We start from the raw sequence: 18,920 nt of genomic DNA on the forward strand, positions 1-18,920 counted from the left end.
GAGGACACAGACTAGAGCAGTGTTGGCGCTACTGTGTGAAATTTAACATACTTAAAAAACAAGTTGCACATTAAAGAAATTCAGTTTCTTCCACAATCTTTCTTTTCTGTTCTTTATATATGGAAAGATATATATATATATGTTGATGATTGTCAAGGTCATTAAAAAATAATTTAAAAGAGAGAATGATTTGATTGAACATGTATAACCTATAACAGATTTCTTATCTCAGGGAGGGGGAGGGAGGAGAGAGAGAGAGAGAGAGAGAGAGAGAGAGAGAGAGAGAGAGAGAGAGAGAGAGAAAATTTAGAACTCAAAAAATTTTTTTAATGAATGTTTAAAATTGTCTTTACAGGTAATTGGGGAAAAATAAAATTTAAAAATACATATAATGATGGTGTTAGAAATTAGATAATGAAAAATAGGCTTGAGTGTTGTATACACTGCCAGATATAATCCCTGTTAGAGGATATTTCTGCTTAATTGTTTTTGCTATAAAATACCATTCAATAGGAAGGAGTAATATATACACCAGAGATGATTGTGACATAATGACGATGCCCCAATAAGCATATTTTTTTTTTAAAAAAAAGAAGAAAGGGGCAGCTGGTGGCACAGTGGATAAAGCACTGGCCTTGGATTCAGGAGGGCCTGAGTTCAAATTCAGCCTCAGATACTTGACAATTACTAGCTGTGTGACCTTGGGCAAATCGCTTAAACCTCACAGCCTCACCAAAAAAAAAAAAGAAGAAAAAAGAAAATGAAGCTAGCAAAGTAGGTAGAGTAGACCAATTAATACATTTTTTAAAATTGTGCTAGATGTGACAATTTTGAAAGTACTGGGAAAATGATTTTTGAGATAACCAGATGAGTAATTTTGTCCAAAAAGGCATCAATAACTACTGACTATATGATTCTTTAACATATAATTAAAATATTATTATATTATGTTATAATTAACATATAATTAGTTTATTTAACATATAATCAAAAAGTATATATTCATCCTACTGCTTTCTGTCTGTTAAAAAAGTGTCATCTTCTGTTGAGCAGAATGTCACACACAAAGTTCTCTCCTCCAATGAAGTTTCTATCACATGAATGTTAAAGTTATAAGAGAGTCTTTGGTAAATACAACCACTATGGAGTGAACCATAAAACAGCATCTTCCCAAAAGCAAGGCAGCAGAAAGGGCACATTTGGGTTTTTAACCCAGCTCTACCTCTGCAACCTTGTGTGAATCCTTTGCAAATAAAGAAGCAGGCAAAGAGATTGGAAAGTAGGTACAATCGTATCTCCACTACGAACCTCACAGGATTACATCTGAATCAAATGAAATAATGTATGCAAAACAATCTAGAACGGTCAAGTGCTATATAAACATCTCCCTATGGCCCTCAGGATAAAATGCAAACTTCTGTTTGACTTAAAGCCCTTCAAAAATCTAACTCTAATCTATTATTTCCAGACTGTTTATGCATATCCCCTTTCATATGTTCTCTATATTCCAGCCAAACTAGCCTACTAACTCTTCTCTGTACACAATACCCCATCCCTTGTCTTCATACCTTTGTACAATCTGTCCCCCATGTAATACCCTCCCTCCTCACCTCCATCTCTTAGAATCCGTAGCTTCTTTTAAGACTCACTTCAAGAGCCACCTGCTGATAGGCCTTATGACCTATCTTGAGTCCCTCAGTTCCCAGTGCTCTCCTATTTGTACTGCTACACTTCATATTAATATTTACTCTGTATTTTATTTTTATCTATGTACATGTTGATTCCCAATAGAACATAAGCTCTTTGAGACCAACGACTGTTTGACTTTTGCCTCTGTATGTCCACAGCCTAGCACATATAATGTGATATATAATGTGTTTAATAAATTCTTGTTGAATATATACTGAATGAATTAAATGAATACCATGGAGTGTATCCTTTTTTATCCTATAAAAATTCAAGTTTTTGAGCAATGGTAAAAAGATCATTTTAGTTTAAACAGATGACTCTGGCAATACTGGACAGAATAGATTGGTGGAGGTGGGACCAAGATGGCAGAGAAGCAGGGAAAGTGGAGCCAAGCTTCCTGCTCCTCCCCCCAACTCCTCCACAAAGATCTAGAAAATGCACTCAATTTAGTTCTGACTGTGACAGCCATGAAGAAATTCACAGTGAGTCATTTTTCCAGCTCAGGCTGACACAGACAGCAAGCAGAGATGTCTGTGGCCACTGGGAATGGAGACTAGTTAACAATGGCTCCACAGAACATTCCAGCACAGGCACTGAATGAAAGCTGAACCTATAGACAAGGCAAGAATAAGTCCTAAACTCACCCAAAAGGGCCCAGCCTTACACAAGGTGAAGGAACAAGTTCCCATTGGCATCTCTGCTGCTTGCTACACAGTTCTGGGATATACATCTGGAGCTCAGGAGAGGACCTGTCCTAAGGGGTGGTGTTACATGGTGAGGAGCTGTCAAAGGTACCTGGCTAAGCACTAAGCAAGAAGCAGATTCATAAGTAAACATTAGCTATGTGCTCTGACACCAGAAAAAGAAGGGGGTCTGAATTCCAATCTTCAACCCAGTTTGAAACCTTCAAGAGAATAACCAGGGAAAGAATCCCAGAGTAAAGAGAAGCCCGAAGTTTCGTCACTGTGAACGAGCAGAGCTTTCCAGATGATAATAGTGGCTAAGCCTGGGGGAAGGGGGGGGGGGGTGGTGGGAAACATGTCTACTGTATTTCAACTAGGAACAAGATCACAGGTATGTTGCTCAAACCTAAACCAAGGTCAGGAACTTGCAAAGCTCAGATGAGGAGGGCAGTAATTACACACCTTAACTTGATTAGATCCACTTTTTTTTTTTTTCCGGGGCAATGAGGGTTAAGTGACTTACACAGTTCAGTAAGTACACAGCTAGTAAGTGTCAAGTGTCTGAGGCCAAATTTGAACTCAGGTACTCCTGACTCCAGGGCTGGTGCTCTATCCATTGCGCCACCTAGCTGCCCCACTTTAACTTGAATCAGATCACTCTGAAAGCCTTGAAAGCTTATAGATCCCCAGTCTGTGCTGTTCCTGAAATCCTGAAATAAGACAACCTTAATACCCCCCAAAAGCAGCAGAAGGACCCAAGAATAAAGCTGAGACCTTTCTTCCAGAACTGCACAGAACCTGGACCCAATAGAAAGACTGAAATCAAGAAGTAGGCTGGAAGAATGAGCAAACAGCAACAACAACAAAATCCCACCATAAAAAGCTATCAGGATCACAAGGACACTTATGACATATTTCCAAAAAAAAAAGGAATGACCTCAAAATATCTATAAGCAAAGCCTCAAAGAAAAACAAGGCTTGGACAGAAGTCCAACTAGAATTCCTAGAAGAGATGAAGAAAGATTTTTTAAAAATTACTTAAAATCAAATGAAAGCTCTAGAGGAAAAAAAAAGGGAATATAAATGAAAACTATGGAAGAAAAAACTGGAAAGAGAATTAACAGTTTAGAATAAGAGGAAATTACAACAGCAGCAGCAGCTAACATTTATATAGTGCCTACTATGTTCCTGGTATTGTGCTAAGCACTTTACAAATATCTTATCTGAGCCTTACAAGAACCCTGGGAGGTAGATGCTATTATTATCTTATTTTACAGTTGAGGAAACTAAGGCAAACAGAGGTTAAGTGACTTCTCCAAGATCACACAGCTAGTAAGTGTCTGAGACAAGATTTGAATTCAAGTTTTCCTGAATACAGGTCTAGTGACTAACCCACTGTGCTCCTCAGCTGCCTAGTAGCAGCTATAAACTATATTTAATATATAATTTATAAAGTAAAACTATAATAATGGGGTACCTCAATTAATCCTCTTAAGATAGAAGGACCTGAATAGAATTTTAGGAAAGTTAGATGTGATAGAACTGGAGATAACTAAACAGGAATAAAAAGGAGCATACAATTTTTTCAGTTCTGCATTGTACCTTTACAAAAACTGACCATATATTACTGCATAAAAACTTCACAAACAAATGTAGAAAAGCAGAAATACTAAACATATCTTTTATATTTCACAGTATAATAAAACCTATATCCAATAAAAGACCACTGAAAAATTAATTGGGGACTAAACACCAATTCTGAAGAATGGATAGCTCAAAGAATAAATCAAAGGAAAGGGGGGTGAATTATTTTGTCAGTCAACAAGAAGTATAGTTACATTATTAAAACACTCTCTCTGGACATTTAGGTGGTGCAGCACCTATATAGAGCACCGGCCCTGGATTCAGGAGGACCTAAGTTCAAATCCGGTCTCAGACACTTGACACTTACTAGCTGTGTGATCCTGGGCAAGTCACTTAACCCCAATTATCTAAAAAAAAGGGGGGGAGAACTACTCTCTCTGGAAAGATGTGCTTCTCTAGTCCCAAAATACATATTTTGAAGTTAATATGTTTATACATCTTACCTGCCCTTTAGATTACAAGATACTTCAGGGTAGTGGACTCTATATGTAATACATGTTATAAATGTCTACAGGTTAATTAAGTGGACAATGGCCTATACAAAGTGGCTATCTGGAACTAGGTAAACTTCTTTCCATAGTGTAAAGAAGATTCAAAGGATTGAGAGCTGGAAGGAAGCTTGTAGAACATCTGATCCTACACTCTCACAGCACAGATGAAAAAAATGAGGTCCTGAGAAGTTGTTCCTGGTATTTCTCATGGTGCACAAATAGTCCGGAGACAATCAGGGATTGAATCCAGATTCTTGGCCTCATAATTCAATGATTTTTCTATTTCTTCTCATTTTTCTCTTTTAAAAAAAAATTTTTTTGTGGGGCAATGAGGGTTAAGTGATTTGCCCAGGGTCACACAGCTAGTAAATGTTAAGTGTCTGAGGCCGGATTTGAATTCAGGTCTTCCTGAATCCAGGGCCGGTGCTTTATCCACTGTGCCACCTAACTGCCCTGCTCATTTTTCTCTTTAGCAATTGAATAAAAACCCATATGTCAGAATGGCATTGAAAAGTAACATAACTAATCTGCTTGGCATGCAATTTTTTTTAAAAAAGAGATGACTGAAAGTAAAAAGAATTTTTCAGTGTGTAACTACTGAAACACAAAGGTGAGGGGCATCCTATTTAGAAATACATAAGAATATATTATCAGGAAGATGAACCTTGGGGGAAGGGAAGGATGACTCAATAGTAACCAGGGGCTGGACAAATATCCATGAGAACCAATCATTATCTTTCTCTCTGATTCCATGCTCACCAAGCAATTTTCTGTTAATTCATTTAATTTCTAAATACACTGATACCAGAAATGGAGTGTCCTATATAAATGAACATGAGTGTTCTTAGTTATTCGCCAAATACATCCTTATGATAAAACAATAACAAACAGGTATGCTAACATACAAATCAACCCAATGAATGTTTCACTGGCATGAATCAGTACATTTTCCCTAGGGGAAGTAACAATAGGTCTGGAAGACTGAATGACCTAACCTGTGTAAGGGCCAAATTTAGTATGGGGAGACCACAGTCGCCATCTGTAAAGTTGCTATCTGTACAGTGGTTAAAATTCTAGCTAACCTGTCTAAAAATCTGAGTGGTTGTCATAAATTAGAAGCTTTAGCAAGAGTTTAGACTGTTAAGTATTTATTAAGGAGCATAAGAATTTGGAGAGGAGAGAGAAAGAAGCCAAGATTCCTTCATCTTTCCATCTCAGGGAGCCAGCATCTCAGCTCCACTCAAACCGAGGTCCCGGGCAAAAGTGAGAGCTCGCTTGCTCCTTCCTCCTCCCAGAAACCTCTACCTCCTTAATTAAATATTTCTTCCCTTCTCACTTAACTAACCTACTCTAAAACCCAACTAACCACTTTCCACAACCCTTCAGCCACCTTCTGTTCAAACATATCAATTGTCCAACAGCAAGTCATTAGGATGCAGATTAAATAATCCTAGTATTTTATGAACAGAAAAGTATTCAAGAAATGTTCTTGGGGAGAAACAGAAAAAAGTGGACAAAAGAATTACCTCATCATCTTTCCATTCTGAGAAATCAATCTTGAAGGAAGGAAGGGAGAATTGCTGGCTCACCCCCCTCTTATAATGGACCGTCTCGGACTGCATAGAAGGATTCTTTGTGCTGTATCTGAAAGAGGAGCGGGGACATTGGAAAGAAAGGAGAAAAAGGTGACATTTTCAGTTACAAATGCTTTCTCTATATCCAATTTGCAGTATTGTTATTGATGCTCATCTGCCTTCCAGGAATCACAAACAGCAGCTCTGAAAGCTCGACCTAGAGTCATTTTCCTCCAGACACAAAATCATAATCTGTCATTTCAAAATTCTATTAGGTCAGTAATTAACTTACTTTGACTGGACTGATATAAGGAATACTGGTACCATTTCAAAAGGCTTTTCCCAAGTTCTTACGATTTGTTTGGTATTGTTATTCACAGCGATATGCATAGGAATTTATGTTCTTCTTGAACACTCAAACATCAAATAACTGCTGTTATTTCTTTATTCTGGCTGTCCATTTCTTGCAACTATAAAAATAATAACTTATACTCTTCTCACTTCACATCTCCCTTTCTGGTACGCAGTGTTCCTAGGGAATGGGCTGGTAATTTTTGGACTAAGGAGAAATCAACTCCTCTCTCATGTGTAAGCTGATGTCCTTTGGCATTAATTGTCTATTTGAACGTCCTGAACTGAGTGGGGTCACCAGGAAGAATATAAAAAACAAGGTGATGTTTGACAATGATTCAAGGGCAGAATTCACTATTCTGTAATCTGAAATGTTTTCTTCTAACCTTTTCCTTCCTGAATACTGCTAACTATTAGAGTAGAATCTAGGCTTCAAGTATGAAATATATAAAGAGGGACAGACATTTGACTTCCCTGTAGCTCAACAATAAACAGTTATCAGTGCTTTGTAAAAATAGGTAACAATCCCAAAAACCAAAACCAAAAAAAAAAAAAAGGTAACAAGGTCATCACCTTAAAGAGAATGGAAAAACTTATACTTTTACTATTTTTCTTTGACTGCTTTGCCCTCTTTAATTCAATTCACTAAATATTGAGCAAACACTATTCACAGAGCTCTGTGCCAAATGTTTAATGATTATCGTTGAAATCAATTTAGGGAGACCAGGAAGACATTTACATACATGGCACATTCATCTTCCACACTGTATGGAGTGGATGCCAGAGTGATTCCTCTAGCTACATTTCCCAGTGTGTCTCTACTCAAGTATTGGGATATCTTTATGAATTTTAGGAGATAATACCAGTAAGAAGTTATGTTAATCTCTGTGCGACACATATTCTAGTGGTCCCATGAGTGTGTGTGTGAGCCATAGCACAAAGGCAAGGCTGATGACAGGGGTCATTTCCAATTGTCTGAACCTATGCCACTGATTAAAAATCCACCAGTTGGCTACACCCGGGAAAGATGAAGCTGAGTATAGCCAAGGCACACAGGCAGCATCCCAGAATTAAAGGAATTATGTCAAGAGGGTGTGCTTATACTAGAGGAAGAGGAAACAGACTGGGCTTACAGTAAACACTATATACATGTTAATTAATATTATTTTTAGGTTCTGACAAGATGTACATTGCTAATGTAATATGAGATAAGGAAATGAGGGGAAACAAGCATAGATTTAGGAAAATTAAGAGCTACACAGTGGGCCACTGTGTTGATACTTTGCTAATAACTCTATTTTCTAATAAGTCTACATGTCTTCCACTAACATCCCACTCTAATACCTCAGTGTAGTGTGAAGATTGCCCCGAGTTTTTGCAGGCTATGCTAGTCAAATGCAAGTTCTTGCCAAGCTGGAGAAGTTTCAAGCAAAAGTCTGTATGTGCTGTCTGAAAATCTGCTAAGCTAGATTCAGAGAGACCCACCACAAGACTGGCTGCAGGAAGAAAAAATTTTCAGATACATCAAAACTCTCAAACTCTCACTTTAACAAGTTCTTAATCACTGGGGAGTTATGATCTGGATAGGTAGAGGAAGTACGCACACCAAAGAAATCACAGATCCTTGAAATATGGGAGCAAGTTTGTATAAATTATGAATTTGTTCTCCCCCTGTAAATAAATACTCTTGTTTAAACCTCAAATTAAGGCATATGTGTAATTGGAGAAAGAGAAAAGGTTTAAGAGCTTGGGTGATCTGGTAGGAATAGAAACTTGGGGATTTAAGAAGGGATGCGAGATCATTATTGGGCTAATGGCCCTTACCTGAGCAAAGATACCTGCCCTATAAGATCTGAGAGACCTTGATTTGCCATTCTGCCAAAAGTGGCAGCAGGATTCACAGCCAGGAATACGTTGTTATATATTTACTGTTGTTTCCTAGTTACCGAATGCATAATACGGTTTTTGTTTATGTTTTTTTAAGGTAGAAAAGCAGATGAATTAATGCATGAGTAGAGGAGGGGAGAGAGAAGACTGGTATGCAGCAAAGCAAGGGAAAATGAGCCAGTGTGAGAAGTGAAGTGAGCAATAGCATCTCAGATTGCCACAAACACTTGCACTAGAACAGGTTTTACTATACTCTAATCTCTTCCATCAGAACAGGGATTCTTAACATGGGGTCCATAGACATCCCCAAGTCTATGGATAGGTTTTTTGGGAGATGTCCATGAACTTGAATGGGGGGAAAAAATCATACCTATATTTTTAGTAGAATCAATTTCATATGCATAATGAAACTTTCCTGGAGCAGAGAGTACTACTGCATCGGGCCACAGAGCCACCTAGCCTCTCCTTAAAGGCCTAAGGAGATGAGGCACTCACTACCTGAGACTGTGTGACTTCCCAAGACACCTTCTTTCATTCTTCCACAGATCAGATTATCGAAGCTAAAATATGTCTCCCTAACACTTCTACCCCTAAATTCAAGCTCTGCTTTACGGGACAAAGCAGAACAAGTATAATTCTTATTCCACATGCCAACCTTTCAAATACCTGGGGATAGCTGTATACCTGACTCCCTAAGTTCTCTCTTCTCCCTCTCCCTGGGCCTAACTATACCCAGTCTCTTCAGCAAACCCTCTCACAGAAGGTTCTGGGTCTCCTTACTATCCCGGCTGCTAAGTTTTAACTTCTGAGGCTTTCTTTTCTAAATCAATTGTTATTCGGTATGTTATATAAGTTAAAGAGAAGGACCAGCCTGTTCCAGAACTACTCTTCACTTTTCTTGTTCATATGAGGTTTTCTAGAGCTTATCCTAACTTGGGAGAAAAACAGGTATAGATTAACTGCTGGGATTTCAAAAACCAGTAGTAGCCCATTGAGGTAAGTTAATTGTTTTATAACAGCTCATAGAAACAGCTAACATTTATGTAGTGTTTGCTGTGTGTCACTTTGTTATTATTATTATCTCACTTGATCCTCACAATAACCCTGGGAGGTGAGTGCTATTATCATCCCCATTTTACAGATGAGAAAACTGAAGCAAACACCCAGGGTTACACAGCTATTAAGTGTCTGAGGCCAGATTTCAACTCAGATCTTCTTAATTCCAGGCCTGGTGCTTCATCCATGCACTACCTAGCTGCCTCACTTTTTTTTTTTTTTTTTGCTGGGCAATTGGGGTTAAGTGACTTGCCCAGGGTCACACAGGCAGTAAATGTCAAGTGTCTGAGGCCGGATTTGAACCCAGGTCCTCCTGAATCCAGGGCCGGTGCTCTATCCACTGTGCCACCTAGCTGCCCCTGCCTCACTTTTTAATGTCTAAGTGAGTCTTGCAGCATTAACCATATAGTTCTATGAAGAGCCATGCTGATGTACCAACACCCACCATAGAAGTCGGGTCAGGGGGGGGGGGGAAGGAAGATGGCTGGTTGGTGTTTGTTAAGCTGGATTGGTGGCTGGGGGGGGCTGAGGGAAGTAGCATTACCAGGTATTCAGCTTCTAATAGTCCTTGCTTTTTATGTTTTTGAAAAATAAAACACACAAAGAAAACAAAAGATTAGCTCATATGTGGATGCGTAAAGATACAGATAGGCAGAACAATGTGCTGAATCTCGTAAAATGAAATATAATAGTGATAAACATAACATAATAAGGATAAATATAAAGTCCTCTAGTTCAAAAATTAGCATAAAATGGGGAAGTATGACTAGATATCAGATCATCTTAAAAAGAACTGGAGGTTTTCGTGGACTACAAGCTTAATCTGATTAGGCATGGTGATATGGAAGCCAAAATGTCATATTTCTTCTTTGCCTACATTAAGACAAGCATGATATTCAAAACAAGGAAGGGATAGTTCCACTGCACTCTGCCCTAGTCCTAGATCACATCTAGTACATTATGTTTAGTTCCGGGTGTCATATTTTAGGAAAAAAATGTCTAGGTGTAGACAATTAGGATGGTGAAGGTATCAAGATCAAGATCAGTTGAAGGTACCAAGTATGTATAGCCTGGTGAAAATAAAATTTAGGGGGTACATGATAGCTTTTTTTCAAGCATTTGAAGGGCTGTTATGTGGAAGAGTAATTTAGACTCGTTCTGCTCGACTGCAGACGACAAAACTAGGAACCACGGACAGAAGGTGAGAAAAGACAATGCCTGATTTGGACAGCAGATATCTCTACAAGTGTTGGAAGTGAGCAAGCAAGGTGAAGAAAGCCTGGGGGTCACACCTGATACTAAAATAATAAAAAGAGGATCTAAAATCAGAATGAAAGTACGCAAAGAATAAATATGGTCTTCATCCAAGAAGACATTGTTTCAATTGCTTTTATATCACAAAGTAACTAATATTTTCCCCTCACTGAACCGCAAAAGAATGTATTCCAGTTCCAGGAGATGTAGCAGATAGACAGTAGCTAAAGTAAAATGGACTCAAAACTTATGTTAAAAAGTAGGAAAAGGTCAATTTGGCAAAGGTCAAGTTTTCAAGAACTGTTTCACAATGGATAGAACACAAACTCAAAGTCAGGTGAAGCATACAGGAGAAAGGCAGGGCAAAATGGACAAGGATAGATTTTCATCCTCTCAAATGACCACCTCATCTTATATTTGACCCCACAAAATGAAGCCATTGGCTGAGCTCCCTCTCATCCCCTCCTTTTATCCCATATCACTCAGATGCCTTTTGCCACTGTCTCCACCTTCATCCCTATTTCCATATAGAGGTGTCACATTAAAAATAGCATCAGTAAGTCCATTTTGCCCTGCCTACCATTTTGTGAAGCTAAGTTTCAGCTTCTTGGAAGTCACCTGATTTTGGAGCAGTCACAAGATTACCACCTTTGCCAACTGTTACCTGACTTAAGGAATGTCACAAAACTACTCCCTCTCTTTCATCCTAGTGTCTCCTGATTTCTTTCACCAATCACGAAATTATCCTCTCCCTCTCAATCCCCTCCAATAATAAGACAGTCTCAGTCCCTATAATCCTGTTTTTTCACTGCTTCCAAATTGTATATTAACTGTGTAGAAACCAATGATCAATGTCCTTGACTACCAAGAGCTCTGAACAGAGTTTATTTTTGCCACCACATTCACTGCTTAATAAATCATAATCTGGATGTAACTACTCTGTTTCTTTATTCCATGGTAAATTATGGTGACCACAAAGGGATTGAGACTCTCTCTCTCTCTGCATTTCTTTTTTTTTCCGTTTTTTTTTTTTTTGGTAAGGCAATTGGGGTTAAGTGACTTGCCCAGGGTCACACAGCTAGTAAGTGTTAAGTGTCTGAGGCCGGATTTGAACTCAGGTCCTCCTGAATCCAGGGCCGGTGCTCTATCCACTGCACCACCTAGCTGCCCCTCTCTCTGAATTTCTAACCATTGGCAGGTTGGAAATTTCAGAGATAAAGAGAGATAAGAAGGAAGGTAATTTTTTTCTCCTAGTCTGAAGGAATTTATGGCATCGTAAACTAATTAGAGACTAAACTTGTGACTACTGTGCATTTCCAAATTGTGGTTTGAATGTTCCTATAAATGCAGAAATGTTTTAGTGAATTTCGGGGAACTATTCTGTACAATTTGTTTTAAGAAAAATAATAAAATTCAGTGAAAGTTATATGAAAGAGCAATTAGATCTTTTATTACTTAAAGCATTGGGTGCGGCTAGATTAAGAACACAAAGGAATTGATTTAATTCATTGGGTGATTTTAAAAAAAGAAAAAGGCCACCATAAATTTTTTGAATATGAGCTAATTGAAAACAGTGGAGTCTTGGGACAATTGAGATTTAATGTTATTGTTAGTGACTGCAGATCCAGATTTGATTTGATAGGAATTTTGTTCTGCAACTAAATCATAATATGGTCTCATTTACAGTGAGAACAGTTCTCCTATTAGGATAATTGTGGTAAATTAGAACATAATGCAAAATCTGTGTGACCTTAAATAAGTTATTTTGCCTCATTCAGCTTGTGTCCCTAGTCTATAAAGGGGATAAGAATAAAAGTATACATCTCCCAGGGCTTCTGTGAAGATTACTTGATTGTAAGGTGCACAGCACAGTCCCTGGCACATGGTGAGCAATACATAAATGTTAGTAGAGGTAAAGTACACTATATTGGTCTGGAATGCAATCAGTATAAAATGCCAAAAGTGATAAAATGAATGATTTTCCATGAGATAATTTGAAAATACATTCAACTGAACTAATGTCACCTGACTGCTATTAAGTTTTGTTTCACGTTTCAAAAACATGATATTGTGTATGTTATTGTGTTTCTGAAAATTTTCTTATATTGTGAAATTTGGGAAACTACTGTATCAGAAATGCTGTTAGAAAAGTAACTTTTCCTTTAATCTGGATGTTGTAAGATTATGATTCAAGCTGTTAAAAGAATGTGGTAAAATGTTTTTAAAATGTTAAATATTTAATGGGGTATATTTATTTTTAAATGGATAATCATAATAATGATGATGATAATAATAATAATCATGATAATTTATTGTTGGGAGAAATAGAGCAGAAGATCCTCTTAACATTCTTTTCTGTGCGGTTCCTTGGGACCTTCCTATTTGGACAGGATCATAAGATCTTATCAGCTCTGAGGATGAATGTTGTAAAATTCTAAAGTACTTAAGTTTGAGAAACTAGGACCAACTTCCAGCCAAAGTGAGGAACCTTAAACGTTTGCATATAGTTTAAAACAAATGAGTTTCATCTGAGATTATTTGGCTATCATTTATGAAAATTATGAAATTATACTTGTTAACAGTCTGTATTAAAGTAACATCTCTGAGTCAACCTTTTACCAACAGACCTTAGATTCGAAGAGTTCAGTGTTGCCTTATGAGTGAACAGGCGATACAGATTAGAGGCTTACTATAGTCAGCATTTTTCTGGGGTTTGGAGTCAACTATCATGTATTTACTGTATACATGAAACTCCAGAATGTAATTATTAAATTATAACTGAAAGACAAATAAGATGTCCTTATACGTGCTCACTATTAACTATATATATATATATATATATATATTGCAACATCAGACAAATAATGACATAGTCCTAAACTGTGATTAGTGAAATTGCTACTTGAAGTAAAAACTCTTGGGACTATAATTTGATATTATTCTAAGTTTTGATTTCAGGTATGATTATATGGATTGTTATTAAGCCTACAGTCCACCATTCAAGGGGAATTCTATGTGCTGCCCAAAGAGTCGGCCTGAGAACTGCTACGAGTGGATATATTTCTGGGAAAATTGAGTGGCTGATCTTGCATAAGCACAAGGTAGGCTCCTCTTGACTTTTTTTCCCCATTGTGATGTTTTCCTTTCTGAATATGAAATTTTCCCACCTGGTTAACTCTGAGTCTGACCATAATACCATGTAAATAAGGGGGCACTTTGTGACTCTTGCCTAGAATAAAACAGAGCTAAGGGAGTTTCCCCCTATCATGGTTTATGTCAGGTCAGTTTGTGCCCTTTAGGGGATAATGTTGATATTGTCATAATGATGTCCCTCCTTTTCCTTTTATAGCAAATTTCTATAATCAGGGCAGGTGGACAGTGAAAGTTTCTTCATTGCAATACTAGAACATTTCTGAATTGCTATAATGGGATACAAATATAAAAAAAAAAAACAACAAAAAACCTTACTATTTCAATCTAAATTTGTATTCATTTCCATATCCTAAGCAACTAAGTAAATGAGTTCTGAGACTTGTCATTCCTATCGTAATAGCTATATATTAATGTATAACATTACATCCTTGAAATATCTCATTCTTTTAGAGTGATACAGGGATAATATCCTCAAAAGAAGGGAACAAAACAAAGTTGTTCAAGTTTTCTAATTAAATAGAGTAGTAAATTTTGAGAAAGCAATGGAGTCAGACTTTTTTCTCTAAGAACTAGGATACAGGAGCAGCTAGGTGGTGCAGTGGATAGAGCACCGGCCCTGGATTCAGGAGGACCCGAGTTCAAATCCGGCCTCAGACACTTGACACTAACTAGCTGTATGACTCTGGGCAAGTTACTTAACCCTCATTGTCCCACCAAAAAAAAAAAGAATGCCACAAAACTCCCCCTCTCTCTTTCACCCCAGTGTTTCCCATTCCCTTTCACCAAAAGAACACCATCCCCTCTCCCTCTCAGATTCCCTCCATCAAAAAGAAACCAGGTATCTCAATCTCTATAATCCTGTTTTTTCCATTCCTTCCAAATTGTATCTTAGCAGTATAGAAACCAATGGTCAATGTCCCTGGCTACTGAGAGCCCTGGAAGTTTGTTTTTGTAACTATATGCATTGGTTTTTTTGGTTTTGTTTTTTTTGTAGGCAATGGGGGTTAAGTGACTTGCCCAGGGTCACACAGCTAGTTAAGTGTCAAGTGTCTGAGGCCGGATTTGAACTCAGGTACTCCTGAATTCAGGACCGGTGCTTTAAGCACTGCGCCATCTAGCTGCTCCTATATGCATTGTTAAATAAATTGTCTGAATGTAACTACTCACTTTCCTTATCCCACAGTAACAGAGGTGGCCCTTATCCTTGCCAAGACAAATCCCACTACATCTACCTTTGATCCCACCCCTTCCTGACTTTCCCTAACAACTCTGCATATTTTCTTATCTTTAATGTCTCCCTATATACTATTTCCTTTCCTGCCCTTATCTCCCCCATCCCCCCAAAAACCCTCATTTGATCTAACCATCCCAGCTAGTTATCATCCTCTCCATCTCTTCACAGATGTACTCCTTGAGAAAGCAATCTCCATTTTTTCCTTACTCTTCTGAACCTTCTGCAATCTGGCTTCTGAATTCATCATTCAACTGAAACTATCACAAATGCCAAGTCTAATGCTCTTCTCTCAATATCAATTCACCCACTCAAATGCTTCTAAGTTTCCATGGTTGGTTCTTCATTCATGTCATACCCACTAAACATTGGTGTCCCCCCCAAAAACTCTGTCCTGAGGGAAATTAATATACTATTTTATTAATAACCAATTATTAATCTGTGAGCCAATCCATTTTCCTATTTTAGTTAAGGCCCCAATCCTGAAAAGGCCAGTCAGTCTCTGAAGGGCCTGACCACAAATGTGATCACTCCTGGCGCCCAAAGCATCTGATCATTAGCTAGTCTGGGTTGGGCCCCACCCAACTCTGGCTTTTGTTTACTCTGTAAAGAGACCAAACTGAGTTGCTACGCAGGGAAATGTGTGTCCTTGTTCCCTTCATTAGAGTTTGGGGAAACTTGGTTCATGAAGAAGAAATAAAACCAGAGAAGCTGATTAGAGTGCCCAAACTGCTAGAGGGGTCTCAAAACTCATGACCAGGCCACATTCTCAGCTGATCTCCCCTCCTCAACAATGTGGTCATGGGAGGGGCAGAGAGCTCTTAGCCCACCTCCTCCTCATTGTCTACCAACTAGGGTTACCATTCACTTGTCAGGGGAAAGTCCAATATGTGCTATCAGGAAGATAGCAAGTGCATTTAAGATGATCAAAGACCCTTCATCTAAGGTTACCAAGAGAAACCACTGACCATTAATCTACTGATTATTGACTAACCTAGTTAATAAATTGATTATTAATATCAAGGAGTGATCATGGTCATGGACCTAAGGCTATGTACTAAGGCAAGGAGCAGGAAGAGAAGCATGTAGCACCCGTGTGCCTCTGACCTAAGGGTGGGGTTTAGTACAGGTAGGGGCCCTCAAATTCATCCCCCAACCTACTTTGAGGCCTATAGCTGAATAATCAGGGCAAATAGCTCTGATCAAGGTGGATTCACTCTGAACCTTCAAAGTCTTCCAGCTAGCTAACAGAAAGCTGGGACTTCCAGCAGTTTACTGGACCTCCAAGCCGGGGCAGACATACAATGTGTTGCCCCGACTCAAACAAGGGTCAAGAGCTTGAAAAACTCAGATCAGACAGTCAGTAATGAGACTTCACCTTACACCAGACGGGGCATACTGAAATTTACAGGCCCCTAGCCCAAGATGCTCCTGAGATCCTTGAAGAAGAAAGCACTCAATACTCAGAGAAACTAGCAAGAGAAAAAATAAATAAGTACCAAACAAGGTTCAAATATTCTCTCTAGAAGTGTGCAGAGCACAACCCACCCCTAACATAAAGCCCCAATTTAAGAGTAAGACTGGAAAAATAAGTAAACAATAAGATTCCTATCATAAAGAGCTACTATGGTAACAGGGATGTCCAAGACACAAAGTCAAAATAAAATAATGATAACAATACTCTTAAAAGCAAAACCTCAAAAAACAAAACAAAAAATACCCAGAATGGACACAAAGTTCAACTAGAAGTCCTGGAAGAACTAATTCAGGAATTAAAAATTAATTAATACATGAAATGAAAGTGCTAAAGGAAAGGAAAGAATTGGAAAAGAAATGAGCACCTTGGAGGAAAGACTTGGAAGGATAATTAATAGTTTAGTACAAAAGGCTAATATTTAGATTCAACCATAACACTCCCCTGCTCCATGAGATTCACTGGTTCCTCATTACCACCAAGATCAAATATAAACTCCTCTGCTTGGTATTTAAAGTTCTTCATAATTTGGCTCCTCCTACCTTTCTAATACCTTACAACCCCATATGCCCTCTATGATCTAGCTCTACTAGACAACCTACAGCTCCCATCGCTAATTGATCTCCCATCTTTTTACCTTTGCACTAGCAGTCCCCCATATCTGGAATGCTCTGCCCCCTCACCTCTGTCTTTTGGTTTCCCTGGCTTCCTTAAAGACAACTCAAATCCTACCTCCTGCTGGAGATCTTTCCCACTCTCCTCAGCTACGAATGCCTTCCCCTTTTGGATTATCTTCAGCTACTCTGAATGTATGTATCTAGTCTATATGTACCTACTCATATACATATTGTATCCCCATTAGAATGGGTGCTCCTTGAAGGCTTGGGACTTCTCTCTTTGTAGCTTTAGTGCTTAGCACAGTGCCTTGCACATAACAAGCATTTAATAAATTCTTGTTCATTGACTGGCTAGATTTAAATTATAAATTTTAAAATTTAAATGTCTAGGTTAGTCACAGGAAATCTCAAGAAAGGACTAGAAAATACAAATTTGTTCATGTTTTCCCATGTTGTTACCATTCAGGAGAAAGAATTCTACCATTGGTTCCAGTTCTAAATTTGTGAGCTAATGACAAAACTTCTGATCTAATGTGGCACAAAAAGAAGGGTGACTGATCAAACTATCAGATGGTCTAACAAAGCTAATCTAAGAAATCATATAACTTCTTTTCCTTGATTCTATATTTATCAAGTAATCTTCTAATTTTAATTTCATTTCCCAAAACAGTTCCATAGTGGGAAAGGAGCATATCTTTGACCATGTCTCTTGTAAGTGTGTCTAGCCTTGAAATCTGGCAGCTTTGATAAGAAATCACCCCAGTCTTATAAGTCTAATATCCAAATCTAGGAGGACTAGCAGAACAATGAGACCAAGAGAGCTTTCAGTCCCTGAACACATTATGATTCCAGCAGAGACTCACACTGCCATCCCATTCGTGAACTCCTCCATTGCTTGGCAATATATTGTGATAGCCACTCGAGCATCAGCATCAAAAGTGAACTCCAGGCTATACATGACTCTTGGCTTCTCATTCTCTTCTGTTGGGCTGTCAGCATCATCTTTATACCTACCCAAACAAGAGAAAAAAGTCAATTCATTCAACAATCAGATCCTATCCCTCACAAGAAAATTTGCCAAATGCAGGGCCATCAGGGTGGCACAGTGGATAAAACACAGGCCCTGGATTCAGGAGCACCTGAGTTCAAATCTGGCCTCAGATACTTACTAGCTGTGTGACCCTGGGCAAGTCACTTAACCCTCATTGCCCCACAAAATTAAAAAACAAAACAAATGCAGGACCATTAGATTATCAGGATGCCAGGAAATAGAAAGGAAACTAAAACTTCACTTTGTAGTCATCATCCCGCTTCAAAGTCAAACTGCTTATTTTCTCCAAATAAATCTGCAATCCTATATGGTTTTTAATCACTGATAAACTTAAGGAAATGTCCACTTTCCATTCCCCCAATTCCTGAAACACATTCATATGACAAGGAAACATGTCATCCTGGATAATATTTTGACCAACAGTCTGTTTCTAAATAGGTCTTTTCTCAGAGGCATGGATTAAATGTAAACTCTAGTGTGTCATTCTTGAATATTATCTTTTGATAGATATCTATACCTGGATTAGTAATACACTGGAACTAGTTTATTGTCATCTGCTTAAAGAAAACATTCTAGGGGCATCTAGGTGGGTACAATGGATAAAGCACCAGCCCTGGATTCAGGAGGACCCAAGTTCAAATATAGCCTGAGGGGGGCATCTAGGTGGCTCAGTGGATAAAGCACCAGCCCTGGATTCAGGGGGACCTGAGTTCAAAGCCGGCCTCAGACACTTAACACTTACTAGCTGTGTGACCCTGGGCAAGT

At 38.4% G+C, this 18,920-nt stretch overlaps 1 protein-coding gene across 2 annotated transcripts in view; it reads right to left on the reverse strand.

Annotated features, from left to right (window-relative positions):
• The window catches only part of MGRN1 (mahogunin ring finger 1), a 115,676-nt gene that overhangs the window by 59,278 nt on the left and 37,478 nt on the right, over positions 1-18,920 (reverse strand). For both annotated transcript variants that reach the window (XM_043964034.1, XM_043964028.1), the window contains exons 4-5: positions 17,968-18,114; positions 6,034-6,151 (exon numbers count right to left, since the gene is read on the reverse strand). In XM_043964034.1, the coding sequence (XP_043819969.1) occupies positions 6,034-6,151; positions 17,968-18,114 (265 nt within the window). The remainder of the gene's footprint in view (positions 1-6,033; positions 6,152-17,967; positions 18,115-18,920) is intronic.

The sequence above is a fragment of the Dromiciops gliroides genome, chromosome 1 (genome assembly GCF_019393635.1).
Source record: "Dromiciops gliroides isolate mDroGli1 chromosome 1, mDroGli1.pri, whole genome shotgun sequence".
Lineage (NCBI taxonomy): Eukaryota > Metazoa > Chordata > Mammalia > Microbiotheria > Microbiotheriidae > Dromiciops > Dromiciops gliroides.